The 19038-nt window shown below is 33.7% G+C and overlaps 1 protein-coding gene across 1 annotated transcript in view; it reads left to right on the plus strand.

Moving 5' to 3' along the window:
* Positions 1-1845: 1845 nt before the first annotated feature.
* The window catches only part of LOC149547293 ((R)-mandelonitrile lyase-like), a 28940-nt gene continuing 11747 nt past the window's right edge, over positions 1846-19038 (plus strand). Inside the window, exons 1-2 of the mRNA XM_089794727.1 lie at positions 1846-1936; positions 2074-2724. Of these exons, the coding sequence (XP_089650853.1) occupies positions 1846-1936; positions 2074-2724 (742 nt within the window). The remainder of the gene's footprint in view (positions 1937-2073; positions 2725-19038) is intronic.

Below are 19038 nucleotides of genomic sequence, written 5' to 3' on the forward strand. Positions count from 1 at the left end.
ACCTCTTAACTGGCTCCATTAAATCAAAAGCTAGTCTTTGAGAAGGTATGGTTTTCCGCACTAATTTATTTTGAACAAAATTTTCCTGCCCAAGATTTTTTTGAATGGAAAAGTTATGATTTTGTGAGGAAGACTCACCTTTCTCAAAAGTGGATGGTTCTGTCCAAACCTTGGAGGTTACATCACTTGGAGCTTGAGATTTTGACCCCAACAGTCAATCATGAAAATGTGGGCTAAGGAAGAAAGGTAGTGGTTGAACAATCACCTCCCCCCTGAAAATTGATTTATCTCTAACAATTTGCATCTCTCCAGAATTTATATTTCTAAAAGAGCATTTCTAGAATGGAAGAGGAACTTGGCTAGATTTGATTGGTTGAACCATTGGCTGACCCACTGGGGTTGAAGAAAAGATCTTGTAAAATCATAGTCTCGTGCCAGCTGAACTATTGGTGTGCTAGAAAAAATAGAAGAAATGTCAGGGAGATCTTAGTCATTTGTAGGTAGTGTACCCTTATTCTGTCATTAGGGAGGAACCCTATCCAAGGTTGAAGTCTAACAGCCCTTGCCATTGCCCAAAACATCTTGCCGCTTAGTTGGATGGCAAAACCCTGAACCTGGTTTGACACCACCATCCCCACTATCTAAGGGCATTCCTCTCTGCTCTGGCTTCGCTACTCCTTTCATGTCTAGAAGAAGTAAAGAAAAAATAGAATGATTCTGGTAATGCCAGCTTCAGCAGATCCAAAATATAAAATACACTATCCATCATGCCAAAAACAACTTGCCATGACTACATTTATCCATCTCAACTTTGAATTCTAAGCGAAGTAGAGCACCCAAAGCCTTAATGTCTTCTCTTGACCTAGGAGCGCAAGAAAAACCAAACATTGAATCCCTTATATATATTCAATTCAGTAGTCACATGATCTAACTTGGAGTTATTCATAAATGAATTTAATCAAAGCCTATTTATTTGACTAAATATATCTTTATTTTATTCAAAAGTCATATGGATTGAATTATACTTCACTATCAAAAATAAAAGAAATATAAGTCAAGATAGACATAATCTTGAAATAGATAACATCAATTGAATTTTATTTTTAAAAACATACATCAAAAGAGTCGATGTATATTTTTTCAATCACGAGTAGATAATATGAATTGAATTTGTGTTGTTCATGTTAATGAGGTTGTCTTTTTGCTGATAATATTATTCTGCCGCTAGTCTGGTTCTGATGCATGGACCCTGCAAATTATAGAAGTATCAAATTAAACTTATCCCTAATATTTCTGACTAGGACTTCATCTGGAGAACCCTCCTTGAGATCTGAACCTCCACCAGACCAGGAAAAATGTTATATACCTGAGTAAAACCAAACATCAAAACCTATATCTATATTTTAATTCATTAGTCACATGATCTAACTTCGTTATTCGTGAATGGATTTTATATTCAAATTCTTAATTATTTAATTTTTATGATATGAAGGAAGCCCTACTTACGAAGCCGGTTAATCGACTAACCCTCATCGCCTATCAAAGTTTTAAACGTATCATATTTTTGGAGTTAAATACTAAATAATCCTTATTTAAATTACAAAGCCTGGCCAGTGGCCACTATCGCTTGTCCATAGTGATCGATATTTGTGTAAAAATGGAGCAGTCGCAGAAACTGCCACCAACTCTGAAGACCGCGTAGCAGGAATCTTGGAATTCTCACGTTGGTCGGCAATATGCAGAGCTCGCGATCATTTTCAACAGAAATATAAAGTTATATAAAAAGGAAATTAGATCGATCTGAACTACAAGTGTATTCCAGGAATTAGATCGAGTAGAGGAAGCATGGAGATTCTCTTCTTTCTCATTGCATGCCTTCTGTTCTTCACAGATCATCACCGCCTCCACTGTTCAGCAATCGCAGAGCATAAATTGGGTGAGTTTGAGCATTTCAGAGTATTTTGTTCCAAATTTCTGTGTTTTGGGATAGGCATGCACATAAAAATTTCAATATTTTATCTTCAGTGCATTACATTAAAGGGGGATTTTTTTTAAAAATATTCGTGTTTGCAGAATACCCATATCCATTTATGACATTCGATGCTGCAAAGGCGGCTGCGAGAACATATGATTACATTGTTGTTGGCGGAGGCACAGCAGGGTGTCCTCTGGCTGCAACTCTCTCACAGCATTACTCTGTTTTGCTTCTTGAAAGGGGAGATTCTCCCTATGGAAATCCTGATACGATGGATATTAAAGGTCTTTTCAATGCTTTTGGGGATCCCACAGATTTTCCTTATGTGATGCAAGGGTTTGTCTCAGAAGATGGTGTGCAGTTGGTGAGGGGAAGAGTTCTTGGAGGTGGAACCGCCATTAATGCCGGATTTTACAGCAGGGCAAGCTTGGATTTCATTCGAGAGATGGAGTGGGATGAGAAGCTTGTGAATGAGTCTTATGAATGGGTGGAGAAGATGAATGCCTTCAAACCAGACCAGCTTTTCCGTTGGAATTCTGCAGTGAAGGATGCATTTTTGGAAGCTGGTGTTGTTCCGGATAATGGGTATACTGTGGATCATTTGGAAGGGACCAAGATTAGTGCTTCAACAATTGACAATAATGGAAGGAGGCACACAGCTGCAGATCTCCTGCAGTATGCAAATCCAGATAATATTGTCGTACTTCTGAATGCTACAGCCACAAGAATCCTCTTCGATTCCTCATCAGGTAAGGTTGCACCTTCATTTTTATGTTTTTCTTGTTCCAGTATTCGTTTGGACTCCAGTTTTCCTAAATATTTATCTGTTAAAACCATTATATCTTTGTTTGTCTACCTTGTCTAGCCTTATTCCTTTTATACGAATCCTAAAATCTATATGAAAACTACAACCTTTTCCTAGCTTAAGCTTTCTTCATAATTGTAATTGTATGTATCTAATCAAACGTTTACAAATTTTCTTCTTGCTTCAAACCTTAAATTATAATAATTATTCATCCCTAAAGCTAGTAAGTTTTTAGCGAGGCAATTCTTTTTCTTATAGTAAAACAAAAAAATTATATTAAAACCTATAATTAGTTTCTTGTATAAGCCTTTTCATAGTTTCTTCCCTTGGCTACCTTGAAAACAAATGAACTATGTCCAAGCCACACTTTCATTGACTATAAAAGTCTAGTTGGAGTGACTTTTTTAAATTAATGATTAATGATTAATTTCACTAGAAATTGAACTTTATTTTAAAAATAAATATTGAAGAAATTTTAAAATTTGTTCTATAATAATGATTATTTAAGTTCATCATAGAATATCCAATGAATAACATGAGATGTTATATTCAAGTTTTTCTAACTAATAATTGTTTCATGGTATAAGCTATGTATTTTCATATTTAGTGTTATATTTCTTGAAGTAGAAATACTGGAAAAATATTTTATTTGTTTCATTAAATCTTTATTAAATTTAGTTATTATCATTTTATTAGTATTAGTAATATATATATATATATATATATATATATATATATATTCATGTGATTAACAGCAAATCTCAAAGGGATGGGGATTGCCAGTGTAGTATTGAGGAGAGAAAAAAAGTGCTAGTGAAGTATCATGATATTGTGACAAAAGAGGAGCTTTACTAGAGACAAAGGTGAAGAGCTCTTTGGTTGAAGCTTGGAGATAGGAACAATAGGTTTTTTCATCTCATGATGTCTAAACATAGAGCTTCGAAAAGGATTTTAAATATCACTTTAGAGAAAGGAGATGCACAATCTCATTGCGATATTTCAATTTTAAATTTTTTTTTTTTGTGTATTTATTTTCTAATAAAAAAAATTTACAATCCTTTCCCTAACTGTCAAAATCAACTGTTGGCTTCCATTCCTCTGATTCTGGATGACAATATTAATAAAATGTCAGTTGTTATTCCTACAGTGGCTGAGATAAGGAGAGAAGTCCTAAGGGCTTGATGGGTTTTCGACGTTTTTCTTTCAACACTTTTGGAAATTAGTGGGACTAAAGGTGTATGCAGTAGCTAAAGAATTTTTGGATCTATGAAGCTATTTAGAGAACTCAATTATAATTTCATAGTTTTGATCCCTAAGAAATAGTGTGCTAGAACAGTGGAGACTTTCAAACCGATCAATCTATCTAATTCCACATATGAAGTGTTCTCTGAAGTGCTGACATCAATATTGTTGACAAATTTTGCTTCCATTATTTTTCCTCAACAAAATGGTTTTGTGCCAAGAAGGAAATTTTTTTACTCCATTATCAAATTCCATAAGGCGATTGACTTGTTTATATTTCAAATTCACAAGGTTTCCTCCTTAAGCTTGACCTATCTAAGACTTATGAAAGAGTTGGAGGATTTTATGCTCAAAGTCTTGAAGAATTTTAGGTTTGGGGATCAGTAAATTCAACTTGTTTTGCATCTAGTTGGGACTTTTGGTTCAATGGTCATAGTTAATAGTTCCTCTTCAAATTTCTTCAAACCTACCAAAGGATTAAGACAACGAGTTCCTCTTTCTCGTATTCTTTTTGTGATTATGGTGGAGACCTTGGGTAATTTGTTAGTGCTCATGTGTTCAAAGGGTTGATTGCTTCGCTTAAACCTTCTCCTGACAACCTTAATTTCTCCCATGAGAATTTTTTGTTGATACTATTATGATGGGGGAATCCATGATTAAGGAAGCAAGAAACAATAAAGATTTCATCCAAGTGTACACTAAGGCCTTGGGACAGTTAATTAATTGGGAGAAAAGCTCTATCATCTTTACCAACACCACTATTCTGAGATAGGGTAAGATTGCTAGAATCTTGAAATATAAAATTGAGAAAATGGTTGATTCCTATTTGAGGCTTCTTTTAGGGTTGAAACCTCCAAAGGCCTTCTGTGATATGTTGGTTGATAGATTTAATGTGAAATAGGCTAGTTGGGAGGGTTCTTTTCTTAGCCAAGCAAGGAAACACCTACTTAAATCTACTTTACAAAACCTACCAATTTATGCTCATGGTCTATTGAAAATGTCAGCTACGTTTTTGGATACCATAGAAAAAATCTAGAGGAATTTTAATTGTTTAGCAATGGAGGACAAAAAATGGTTGGCATTGATTTCTTGGGATAAAGTCTGTAATACTTTAGTGAAGGGTGGACTAGGAATCTTCTCTATCAAATTACTTAATTCTTCATTCTTGGCCAAGCAAATTTGGTGCATGTCTTAAGACAACAATGATTGGGGTAAAATCCTAAATATTAAGTACCTTATTAACAACATGAACATTTAGGAATTTTTGAATACCTAAAATTTGGCTCATGGGTCAAGCATCCAATAGGGAAAAGAATTATTTCAATCTAGACTTAGATGGAAAGTGGGTAATGGTCATAGTGTGCACTTTTGGGAAGAAAAGTATATTTTTTGGGAAGTGATCACTTCATTAGTGAGGATGGAACAATTCAAGGATAGATGTATCCTTTAATTAGGTTTATAGGTCTTGGACTACTAGAAGAATGTTAGATTGGTGGATTTGACTATACTAGACCTTATTCTTGCTTCCTTAAGGACCGATCTATGGATAATGTTGAGATGTTGTAAACTACTAGTGAAAAAGGCATTTGGTTGTTTTTAGCTTCCATAATTTGTTCAAACATTGGAAAGAAATGCACAATAGGGTCTTCAAACTTTATGGAAGCCTTTTGAACACTAGAAGTGTTGGCTGACACAATCAAACTTACTATGGTTGAAAATTATCATAGTATTTTTCAAGGAAAGGTGGACTTTGAAAAGGGGATCATTGTTGATAATTCTACAACCCAAAAAAATAGTAGCAAAGACAAAAGGGAGAATGCAAAATGGGATTGCCTACAAAATGTTAGAAAATATAAAATTTAGAGTAGACAACAAAGAGGAATTAGGGAGTTTCTCTCTATGGTGTTTATATTTGAAATGAAAGTGGTAATATGATTAATGCCATTGTGTTTCCTCTTGGGTGTCAAATGGTTATGGATAGAAGGAGATTCCATGCATATTCTTAATTGTTTGCAAAAAAGGTCAAGGCCTCCTAAACTATACATAATATCATGTTAGAATATTTTTCTATTTTGAATAACTTAAAATAGGTTGTTATTAGCCACATGCGTAGGGAAGCAAATAACATAGAAGATTTTCTTGCAAACTTAACTGTTGCTAGCTCAAAACCCATTATGTAGAATGAGTATTTAATAGGATGCATAAATCTAAAATCTAGAATTGATTATGACCAATTATTTTTTGAAGTGGGAGGTTTTGAAATTATTCTTATTATTAAAAAAAATTCCTAGGGACACAAAGAGTAATGATTATTGTACTTATGGCAAGGGGCACAAAGAGTAATGATCAGTTATCAAATCAATACAACTTAAATATAGACCATATTTAATCTGAAACATGTGATTAATATAATTAGCAACCATAAGAAGATACACATGCAAAGTAACACTAGATATGTTAAATAGGGAAACCCTTGATCAAAGGGAAAACCATTGTGAGGATGGTACCAACAAAATGATGTACTAATATATTAGTTCCTTGTAAGAGGATGGACTTTGTTAGGAGCCAATGAAATACATTTAGTACATATCAATCGCCATTAGGAGGCTTTGAACCCATGTGAGGAGATTCCAACCATGTTAAGAGTTGTGCCAACCCTATTAGCAGTTTAAGAAGGTAGAAGGGCCCACTACCCAAAAAGCTTCAAGGGCAAGACCACTAAACTCACTATCAAACTTGCCCCTAAATTATACAATTCAAAATATAGAAAATATAATTAATCTAAAAAGTTGACACTCTTTCTCTATCCTCTTACCATTCCTTTTCCCCACCAAACACTTGTCATATCTCAATACCAGATCTCCAAATCCCTTTCATCTCTTACTTGCAATACCTTGAACACATGTACATACACTTGTATTTTTTGTCACAAGGAAATATATATTTTCTTTATAGAAAGTCCTCAAAATAATTCATTTGAGTAGGCCTTTAGGATTTCTCAATTATAATTACAATTAGACCCCAAGGTATGTGTAGGATCACGATCAACCAAACTATGACCTTAACCGATAATGAAAAATTGACAAACCATGGATATGTCAACTTGACATACAATTTTAAACTTTTTATGTACGTTCAATTAAAAAAAATTAGAAAATAATCTGTAGCAAATTGAATTTAGTTTCTAAACTACTAGGTCTTATCTAAAGAAAGAAAACATTGATTGGTCAAAATTTTGAATTTTAATGCAATATTACAAAAAATTCAAGGCAAAAATAAGAAGTAGGCATATGTCTAACCATGTTAGTCAAAATCAATTATAATAATAATTTTTTTATTAAGATTCTAGATATAAGAAGTAGATTTATGCCCTGATGTGACACAAATTTTTGGGTATTTTTATGCCAAATAAATAATTTATTATGAATTATCTTCTATAGTATTTTTAGAATTTAAAAACTCCCATGTCTGACCACCTTAACTAATTCAAAACATTACAAAATTTAACTTTTCTTTTGTTTTCCTTATAGTAGAAGAATTATATAATGTGATACATCTTTTGGACTTCAAAAATGTTATCCATTTGAAAGTTATATTTGTTTTTCAATTAGTGTGTTAATCAACACTTTATGCATAACTCTATTAGAATATGAATAATAATTATTTACTGAACTTTTAATTTGAAAAACATTACATTTATGGACATATAAGAACATTCTTACGAAATCCTTTTCATTTCATCTAGTTTGGGTGAGAATAGGTCATCAGATACATGTTTGAAGTAAAAAAAACAAAAGAACATGCCAAAAATATGTGTTTGGGATACATTTTAAGTTGGCCATGTAGGGTTGGTCTCCAAAGCAATACAATGCCATGTAAAGGTATTAATATTTTGGTTTGATATCAGGATGGGTTGGAAAAAAGTGATAATAGATTTTGAAATTCTTTGAGGCATTTTAGTACTACATGTTTATTAGATTGCCACTTTTTTGCACACCATGATATTGCACATACCCCCCATTAAGATAATATGTTGCATTATATCTTTTCATAATTACATAAGACTATTGGATCACAATATTTCCAAATCTTTCACATGTGTGGCTTTGGCCTTTGCATACTTGTTAACATCATCAATAGAATGTCTTTTTCCTTTATCTAACTTTGGTTATCCAAATTCTATCCCTATTAGGAAATATAACTCGATTGCTAGAAACCACTTCTCGGGAACTTAGTTTACAAACTGTCTTATGTAAATCTTGAATAACTGGTACAAGTATTTGACTTTATAGATGTGCTCTTAGCCACATCATTAGGACACTCTATAGAACATGTCCTAAACTATGCTTGACCTCATCTTCAATCCTTGATCTTTACTAGTTAAATCTATGTTTGCTACCCTGCCAATCTTCACAACATGTTGACATCAATGAAAAACATAATCATGAATGCAAGACACAGACATGTTTCCAATCTTTCTAATGCTCTAGAAATGCTAGGACGCTCTCCCATAAGCATATTGTTAGCATTCATGCTAATAGTTGGAGGCTTTTGTGAAGAGTATTAATAAACTTTTAGGTAATTTGGACATATACACATATGGCATTATTGTGTTGGACCTAGATGAGACTAAGGGTATTGAAGAGTCTCTTAGAAAGAAAAGAACTAGATCATTAATGAGGAATTCAAAGGTTAAGAATGAAGAATAGATCAAAGAAGATGTCAAAGTGGTCATGAAAAAGATTAAGGAAAAAAGGAAGAGTTGGTTTTTGATGTAGTCTAATGTTGAGTTAGTTATTTAGTCTTTTCATTTTTTGCCTTTTTGTACTTTTAGATTAGTTCTTCCATCTAGTTTGTGTGTTGGTCTGTATTTCTATTTATTGTTGGTCTTTTGTGGGATACTGGTTGTTTGGGGGTACTTTCTTTTCTTTTCCTACATAGTTTAACTAATATACTTTTATTAATATTATATTATGTATGGTGAGATTTTGGGTCCCCTGTAAAAACCTATTTTAACCCTTAATAGAAAATAACAAATCTCAAACAAAATAATATTTTCAATAGTTTAAAAGAACAAAAATCAAGATAGGTACATGTTTGAAATCTTACAACTAATAATCTTTATCATTTTCATTTTAGTCTAAGATTTTTATTTTATGCATAAACATTTAAATCTTACACAATACATAAAATTTAAATTAAAAATTATAATCCTTTTCTTACTCAATTACTACCCTTCAAATTTTCTTTAGATTGGTGATCCACTTCAATAAACTAAACACAAACTATTTCCTTTTTTCATTTAATATTCTACTAGTAAAATTCATCGATCTTGAGCTACTCATTAAAACGACCCTTAAAATTTCAATAAAAATAAATCTTAAAATAATTGAAGATTCAACAAAATGATATCAATCATGTCTAAAATAGGAAAATATGCATCCCACATTATGATAATAACTTTATTTTCATAGGATTTTTTGTATCATTAATTTTTTTATTAAAGATGCCTATGTTTTTAAGAAAATAAATTAAGTTCTATTTTAAAATTTCAAAGTTGACATCATTTAGAAATTAATGTGTATTACACAATGAATGTTTATTCTTATTCTATAAATAGATAAATAAAAGATTCAAGATTGATATCCTTATCATTACTAGCTATCTTTGAACTTGTTTAATGTTGACATAATCAAGTTATCCAATATTTTGTTCTACGTTATTTTTTAAAGTATAAAAATAACTAAAAATAAAAACAAAAAGTTATCTACATTTAACTATTCATCCATTATGTATTTCAAAATAATTATTTGTTTACATTTAATTAATTATAAATCTTCAGAGTTTCAATATAAAAAGACACAAATTCAATAAAATATCATCATTATACACATATAGACATATATACTTATATATATACATATATATTGATTATATACACATATACATATACATATGTAGATATACATACATACATATTGTTGTGTTTGTAAAACAAAATCTAAGATTGAACATTGATATCTTTATTACAACTCGTTGGTAGACTAAGTACTATTGTGGTAGTTTATTAATTTCCTCTCTTAACTAGAGATTAAAAATTTCAATATCTGCCATTCAAAATCTTTTTTTAAAAATATTTTACTATACATTTGATATTTCTAATTATATAACTATAACATTGTTAAATTTATAATTTCTAAAAATTATTTTTTTATTATGTGATTAGCTTAGGGAATTAAAACCTTATGCACATGAGAAAGTTGTTTTTTTTAAGAGAAGAAGCTTTGTATTCATAGAAACTATTTTTAAGGTGGTAGGCTTATATGTGGGAGCTTTGCTCCTAGGTTTTGGAAATTTGAGTCCAAAAATTGTCAGCCCTAGTCCATTTTTTTAATTTTTCAAATATGTTTCCTTATAATAAAACTTACCTATTTTATCTCCACTTTCTAACTCTGTATTTCTAATTTTGTTTCTATTTTAGTTTTCTCCCTCCTCATTTCATGATTCTATCTAAGTTTTATTTATAAAAACAAATTGTTTCCTTCAAATATATACTTAAATATTAGAAATTGCGATCTAAGTATTTTTAGCATGGAAATTAAAGAGACAAGTAGAATATTGGAGAGACATAAACCATTTCATGTGAATTGTCTTAAGATATTTCTAAAATATTAAAAAAAAATTAGTAGGGGAGCATATATATTTGTTCTCATTATTATTTTAATTAGTTTCTCAAGTGAACAATCTAAATGATTTAATTGAGGATGTTAGGAAAATTGCTTTAACATATTCATAAACTAAAATTTAATATAAATAAAATTTCTATCTAAATTAAATTATACTTAATATGCACATATTATTTTTCTTATGTTATACAAAAGTTTAAAAAAAAATTAAAGGCATGCTAATTTCTAAAAAAATTCTTAGAATTCATTACCTAAAATTTAGTGGAACTCTCGTAAAATAAAACTATTTGAATTTTAGATTTTACAAGCTATTTTTTAAAAAAGAAGATAAGTTTTGATAAAGAATTAATTATAAAGAAGTTTTTTAAATAAATAAAAAATACTTACTAATTACACTCTTTTTTCCTATCTAATTTTTATTTCTAATATATTTACTAAACATTTAATTCTAATAAAAAAATATTTTAAAAATGTATACACTAATATGTACTAGATCTATCTAAGTGATATTGATGTCTCTCTTATTTTTTAAAATGTTAACAATTTTTTTAATAATTTTTTGTTTAAGTTGTTGTCAATCTATTTTAATATTTAACAATTTAAAGGGTGTTCTATTTAAGGGCATGAATCACAATGTTATAACAATTTTATTATTTTATAACAATGTTAAATCAATATTAATTATTATTATGTATTGTTATTGATTATTATTATTATCATTGATTAATCTCAAGTAAGTTTGAATCCAAGACTTCTTAGATAAGAGGCTTACAATTTACCATTGTGTTGTAGGTTCTTGCATGATTTGAAAATTTAATTTTGTTTTAGAAATAAAAGTAGCCGAAACAAGGGGGTTGGCCCATTACAAACAAGTTGGTCAACTACCAGCGGAAAACCATTAGAACATAAGTAACTCCTAATGTTTTTTAAAACAAAAATAGAAGTTTATACTTTAATTAAAAAAGTAACTACATCCTTTAAACAAAATGCATATTAACAAATTTAAGTCACTACACAAAAACAAAGGTGTGAGAGCCTTACAACCAAAAATGTGTGTAAACTAGTGGATTAATAGCATGAGAAATTAAAAAGGGGGGAACCCTTAAGATTTCTTTGCCTCTTTCTTCCATAGGAGGACATTTGTCTAGTCTTCCACCAAGAAGTTAAAAAGAAACTTAGAGTCCTCCTTGGATAGGTCCCCATTAGCCTCTTTCAATAGGCACAGAGTGGTAGCTACTGCATGAGTGATTTTAACCGTGAACTTGGTTAACAGTCCCATTCTCTCCTCAATGCCTGGATTCTCTCCCGTACATCATTACTAACCTTATGTGACTTGCCTAGATGCCATCCATACTAGCTTGAGTATCCTGCACAACAAGGGGTTTAGTAGCCTTTATGGAACCTACCTTAACAAGGTAGGAGATCGTAGTGAGGGAAGGCATCATGTCCATCATTTCAGCGAACTAATCTTTTGTTAGGTCTACACACCCCATCACAACCATTGCCGAGACATGCGACACCTCTATATTCTTTCTACCATCTCCTTAGTATGACCTAGAGGAGTTAAAAATCTTGTCTTCAACCTCCTTCATACCTTCCACTCCAAAGCTAATAGTTTCTCCTTCATTCTTCTTTTGGGGCAGCCCAAATCCTCAAAATTTGAATCCCCCTCTTGCGCGGCTCCCTCCCTCAATTTCCTCTTAGCTATAGATTTAGCCAACCTCCCTGATGCCTTCCTTCCCCCTCTCCCCTCTTCCTTTGAATCTTCCAACATCTTCTCCTTACCATTATCTTGTCTTCATTTTTTCCCCCTAGGGGAGGGATTGATAGGGACCCACTAGGAGAAGTTGTGGGGTATGGGCTCTAGGATCCATGATCTTAAGAGGGACCATTTGGGGCTAGGATTTCGGGTGAACAAGAATATCAATTTCCACAATCCTAGTGGGGACCAAGGCTAGGTGAAATTGATACAACCTAAAAATTGTAAATTGGTGTAGAATAGTAAAATTAACCCCCCTTCTCATTTTATCTTTCACATCAATGACAATATCCTCAAGATCATGCAGCAAGAAGAAAGGAAGCAAAATCAAATCACGGTGATAGAAATGATTAAGAGGAAAGTGGTAGTAGTAGCAAACTCCATACCTTCCTTCCAAGGTAATATATTTCATCAGAACTAGACAAACCTCATTCCATGGGTTAGGGAGTTTCTCCCTCATGAAACCTCCTCTATGTCGAATTGGTTCCTCCCCCTCCACAAAGAAGCATTGTAGGCTCATTTTATCAGTCACCCTCATCACCTTTTTTCATTTCCTACCCTTCATCGCCAAGCTCATCACCATTGCAATCACCTCCTATGAAACATGAAATGAGATACCATTTATTAGCACTCTATGATTCTCCCATTAGTTAACAAACTACATAGATTAATTCTCATCATGACAATTGAGAGCCTCCATGAATGAGATAAAACCGCCCTCCTTCAGTAAGTACCACATTAGGGGCTTCTTCACATTATCATCAATGATAGATGGTTCTTTGTGCATCAAATCACCTCCCATCTCTGCAATTTTTTCCTCACATCTCTCTCTCTCTTCAGAGCCCAAATGTAATTTATGAAATCGATAAGTGGAGATGATAATCACAATCAATAGTAATAATGAAGCCTTCCAAATTAGTGAGAAAGATCACATGTCGGCCACCACAATCTATCCCCCAATCATTTCCATGATTCCCAATGCACCTCAAGTCTTCTATAAAGGGAAATAAATGAAAATCCCCCCATTTCAAACTTCCAATTTTCAAGCCAAGAGTAATAATTATCATCCATACCCAAGCCTTTACTCCCTACCACATAAGCATCAAGGAAATATCATCCCCACCAGCTCAACAACACAATGCAAAATAACTAGCTAGAATTCATCATTTTTCATTTCTTGACTCACTAACTCCCTCACCAAATTTTGTAGACCATTCAAATTCCTCCAACCTTTAAGCCCCTTCAACTTTAAGCCAATTGCCACCATAACATCAATCGTTCTATTTCTCTCCCAAAAAATGTGATTCAAATCAAACCTATAGAGGGTGATTAATAGGTACTTGATATCATCAATTACCTATTTGATATCCCATCCCTCCCACATATTGCCTTTGGCGATCTCAATAATAACTTTAGAATCACCTTCAACTTGCAAATCCCTCCATGACTGATTTTATACCCTAGTACAGAGCCATAACTTCCATGATATTGTTTGAAACTTTCCTTAGAAAACTAGTGTAAGCCAACAACATCCTTCCCTTATAGTCCTTGACTATCCCTCCACTCGTCGAACCCTCCTCTTTGGTAGCTCCATCAAAATTAAGTTTCACCTAGTTAGCAAGTGGGGGTTATCATTGGGTTCTTTTTCTAGCCATAAGATTAGAGTTATCAATCTCCATAATCCCTTCCACCAATGACCAGCACTTCACCACTCTAACCTCCAAGGTAGAAGGGGGGAACCTTGGTCTTCTCCAATTGCTATAACTAATATTTTCAACTATCAATTTGAAGACCTTTTCCACCATGACCTTCACCTCCCTTTCCTCATTTCTGAACACCTTGTTATTTTGATCCTTCCAAATACCCCAACAAACATGGGGGGAATGATCCTCCACAAATTTATAAGTATGAGGTGGGTGAAAGGGCCTTTCCAGTTCACCAAATGCCCCATATCCTCATTAAAAACCCAATTCATGTCCATCTTCTAAAGAATCCTCTCACACATCTTAGAAGCAAAATTGCAATGTAGGAATAGGTGGTTGATGCTCTCCTCCTCCCTCTTACACATATAGCATCTGTTAGGTATTTGGAACCCCCTCTTCATCAAGTTGTCAATAGTGAGAATTTTTCCATGAATTGTGGTCCACTAGAAAATATTGATCTTCGGGATTAAGTTGTTAAACCAAACATTTCCCCAATCATTAGGTTCAAGAGATTTATCAAATATTAGCTTGTAGGTAGATTTAACCAAGAATTCCCTAACCAAGGTGGCCTTCCTAATGAACTCATCATTCATATCCCTTCTTGGGATCCTATACTCTTCCAACAGAGAATTTAGTTGTTTGATCAAGTCCCTTCGTATCATATCATTCTATTGTAGCCACACCTTGTTCCATTTTCTTCCCAGGCCAATATAATTAGCTACCATACCACCCCCTAGTCCTGGAGGTTATACCATAGAGACCCAAACTTTTTCTTTCACAAATGTTTATCTATAAGACATGGATCCTCCAAGAAATTAATCTGGTTACCATTCCTCACAAACCACCTTACTCCCTCATTCAAAAGGGTTCTATTTTTCACAATATTACCCTAGATTTTAGAGCCCATAGGAAGATAATTTCTCCTAGTATAGCACAAGAAATTAAGATTTCCAAGGTATGTAGCTCTCATAATATTACACCAATTTTATTCTCCCTTCATCAGATTCCACCCCATCTTTGTGAGAAGCACATTATTCAGATCAATTATATTCCTTACTCCCAATCCTCCCATACATTTAGGTTTACAAATTGTATCCCAACTAACCAAGTTTATTTTTATCTTCTTGTTTCCTCCAAACCAAAGGAAGTTACATTGAATTTTCTACAATTTATTGGCAATACACTGTGTAATTTTAAATAAGGATAGAAAGTTCATTGCTAGTCCTTTTAGAGAAGAGATCAGTAGTTCTAGCTTACCTACACTAATTAGAGTTTTGCCTTTCCATTCAATCAAAAATTTCTCCATTCTTTCTATAATGCCATTCTAGAAGTTATTAGTTAATATCTTTCATGGTTAATGGAAGACCCAAATAAGTATTTGGTAACTCAGTAATGTTACAAGCTAAAATATTAATAATCCTTCAATATAGGTTAGGAGGGGTGTTAAAGAAGAACACTTTACTCTTATCAAAATTGAACTTTTGTCTTGCATTCACAACATATATCTCTAGCACCAACTTCCAAGCTCTTGCTTCACCCACCGAGGACTCCCCACTAAGCAAGATGTCATCCACAAATTGTTAGATCACTTTTGGAGGCAAAGAGGATGCAGGTGTTATCCCTTTGATTATCTCCCCCTCTGACTTTCTCTTGAATGCTCTCCCTAGGACTTCAACAACCATGATAAATAGGTGGAGAGAGATAGGATCACCCTGCCTAAGACATCTCTCCCCACCAAAATTTCCCCAAGATGACCCATTAACCATTACATAATAACTAACTATTTCAACTATCAATTTTACCATTCTAATAACCTTCTGACTTAGGCCTATCCTTTCCATAACTTTATGCAAGACGGTTTAATTAATCCTATCATAAGCTTTAGAGATGTCAAGTTTCTATGCCACACTAGGATTACCACTTTTCTTTGTAGAGTGCAAAACTTCATACGTCGTTATAGCTGCATCCAAGATTTCTCATCCTAGGACCAACCCATTCTGGGTTTTCGCTATGAACTTATCCAGTAGCAGCTTCAACCTATTCACCAAAATTTTAGAGAAAATCTTGTTAGTAGTGTTACAAAGGCTGATCAGCCTAAAGTCAGAGAGAACTTCAAAGTATTTCACCTTGGGAATTAGAGCAATGAAGATTTTATTGAGCTATTTGAGAAGCTTCGCAGTCCTAAAAAAAGTCATGGGTAGCCTAAAGGAGATCTAACTTGATGAGCTCCCAAAAGTGTTGAAAGAACATCGGTGGGAAACCATAAGGTCCTGGTGATTTGTAAGCTTTCATGAAGAACATAGCTCTATGGACTTCGTCCTCAGTCACCATCTACACTAGTTCTTCAATCTCTATAGCCACAATCATCATGGGCATAGTTTCAATCAACCACTGCCTATCCTCCTCTCTGAAGTCTCTCTACTCCTCCTTTTAATAATTACTAAAGTAAACCATCACCCAATTCCCTATCTCTTCAAGTTTATTCAGCTTCACGTTATTTTAATCTTTGATGCTATCAATTGTGTTTCTCTATTTATGAATTGAGGTAGATCTATAAAAAACATAGTATTCCTATCACCCACTTTAAGCCATAACTCCCTTGATCTCTACTTCTAGTAAGTTTCCTCTCTAATCATCATTTCCTTCCAGAATTTTATGTATTTATCCTCCTCCTAGATAATGTAATCTGTTGGTATGCCTTCCCCAATAGCTTTCTAGAGTTCAACTAACTTCCCTTCCACATCCACCTTAGTCTTAAAAATATCATTGAAATACCTTTTTTTCCAAGGTACCACATTTCTTCTCACATTCTCCAATTTAACAGAGAGTCTATACATCATTTCCTCTTCTATTCTTATCACCCACCACTCAGCCACCCTAGAGCTGAAATTAGGATGAGATTGCCACATAATTTGATATCTAAAAGGTCTTGGGACCCCCAGGGAATCTTCTTTCCAATTAAAAAGGATAGGGGTGTGATCTAAGACAATCCTGGGTAGTTCTGTAAGAGAGGACGAAGTTAATCCTTCCCACACCCTGTTAGGACCAAAATTCTATCTAGTCTAACTTGAATCATGTCAACACCCTTCTTATTATTCAACCATGTGAACTTCACACCACGCATCTCCATATCCATTAAATCATTATTATTTATAAAGTCAGTCAGATCCTTCATACTATTAGTAAAATCAATCATTCCTCCAATTTTCTCTGAAGGGTACATGGGAAAGTTGAGATCACCCATACAAAAGGTGTTTTTGTTTTGAGAGATAAAAATTGATAGGACCTCCCATAAGTTGTGTCTACCATTTCACATAGTAGGAGAATAAACATTAATAGTATTTCATTTCTTATCTCCTATCCTATGTTCAGTTATAAGATAGAACTTTGAACTACATATTAGACTACCATTACCAGCATCTAGATTCTAGAAGGTAGCCACACCTCCTAAAGCACCTTCTACTTCATTATAACAAACATTTTCCCCTAGCCAAACAAAATTTTCCATATTCTCCTAGTTAACCATAAACATTTTAACCTCCTAGACAAGTAAGATATCAATTTTCTAGTTTGACAGCTGCTATTTGAGGGAAAACTGCTTATGAGAGTTATTCAACCCCCTCAAATTCCAAGATAGAAAAATCATTTCCTACCTCTTGTCAGGGATTCCAAAGTGGCTTTCCTACAACTTGCCACCTCCCTAGCCAACTACTTTGCTATCTTACTTTATTTACCTAATCCGAAATCCAACTTCAAATCCACTATCACCATAGATTTCCTTGAAACTCTTGTTTGTCTTCTTTATGTTTTCCACTTCCCTTCTTTATTATCTAGCTAGGCTAGATCTACCATCTTATTTGGCAACTCCTCCTCATTCTAGTGAAGTACTCTGGCTACCTCCCCCTCCATCACATTGTTCACCTCACCTTCCTCCACAACCTTATTGATGCCCCCATAGAAGACATCCTCAATCACCAAGTTCCTCAAATGGGGTACTAAGAAGATCCTAATACCTTTTAAAAAGGAAAAGAATCAATTTCCCCTTCCTCCAATCCCCCCATCTCCTCTTCATGTGTGCAAAGTTTCTCCAATCCCTAGAATGAACAAGACTTCCTCCCCAACTCCTCCATCCTTATCCTCTCCAACACATCTTGAGGGTTGTCATTTTACTTGTTCCTAGGAGGGGAAGTCAACCCCTTCTTTCTATCTATCTGAGGATTCTTTACTTCTATCTCCTTCCTTGGAGAGAGAGTCACCACCATGCCACCCTTAAGAGACCCAACTCCCACTGCCCTTGACTTTTTAGGAGAAGCCCCACTTTAACATCTCCCTCAATTTTCTCCTCAGCCATCCTATCCAACTTCTTACAGTCAATAATCAAATGCCCAAATGATGAGCATTTTTGGAAAAAAACACTTGTGTTCTCATAAAAAATGGGTTGAATCTTCTTACCCCATTTTGAGCTTAGAGTGATAGACTCAGGTAAGGATGTTCCAACTACCACATTAAAATTTAACCTTACAAAAACTAGTTAGGATCTCTACAACATAACTAAATCTACAGCCACAAAGTCCCCAAAGGAATCCCAAATGGATTTCAAGATCCTTTCATCCTAGAACTCAAGACAAAGGCCTGGTAACTTGACCCAGACTAGAGCCATCTTATTCAGTTAGCTCACTAGATCCAACACTAGATTCCATTTAGCCACCAAAAGGCTTTGTTTTTCATATGACCAAGAACCAACCATCACCATTGTCATATCCATCACTACTTAGAATTTAAAGTAGAATAGGCCTCCCAACATGGCTGAGACTATAACACTCCCCTTCAACTTCCATCTCTGACTTACCCACTTCCTAACCATCTCA

This window comes from Cupressus sempervirens, chromosome 7 (genome assembly GCF_028749045.1).
Source record: "Cupressus sempervirens isolate cs-2001-9-10 chromosome 7, ASM2874904v1, whole genome shotgun sequence".
In the NCBI taxonomy this organism is placed as follows: Eukaryota; Viridiplantae; Streptophyta; class Pinopsida; order Cupressales; family Cupressaceae; genus Cupressus; species Cupressus sempervirens.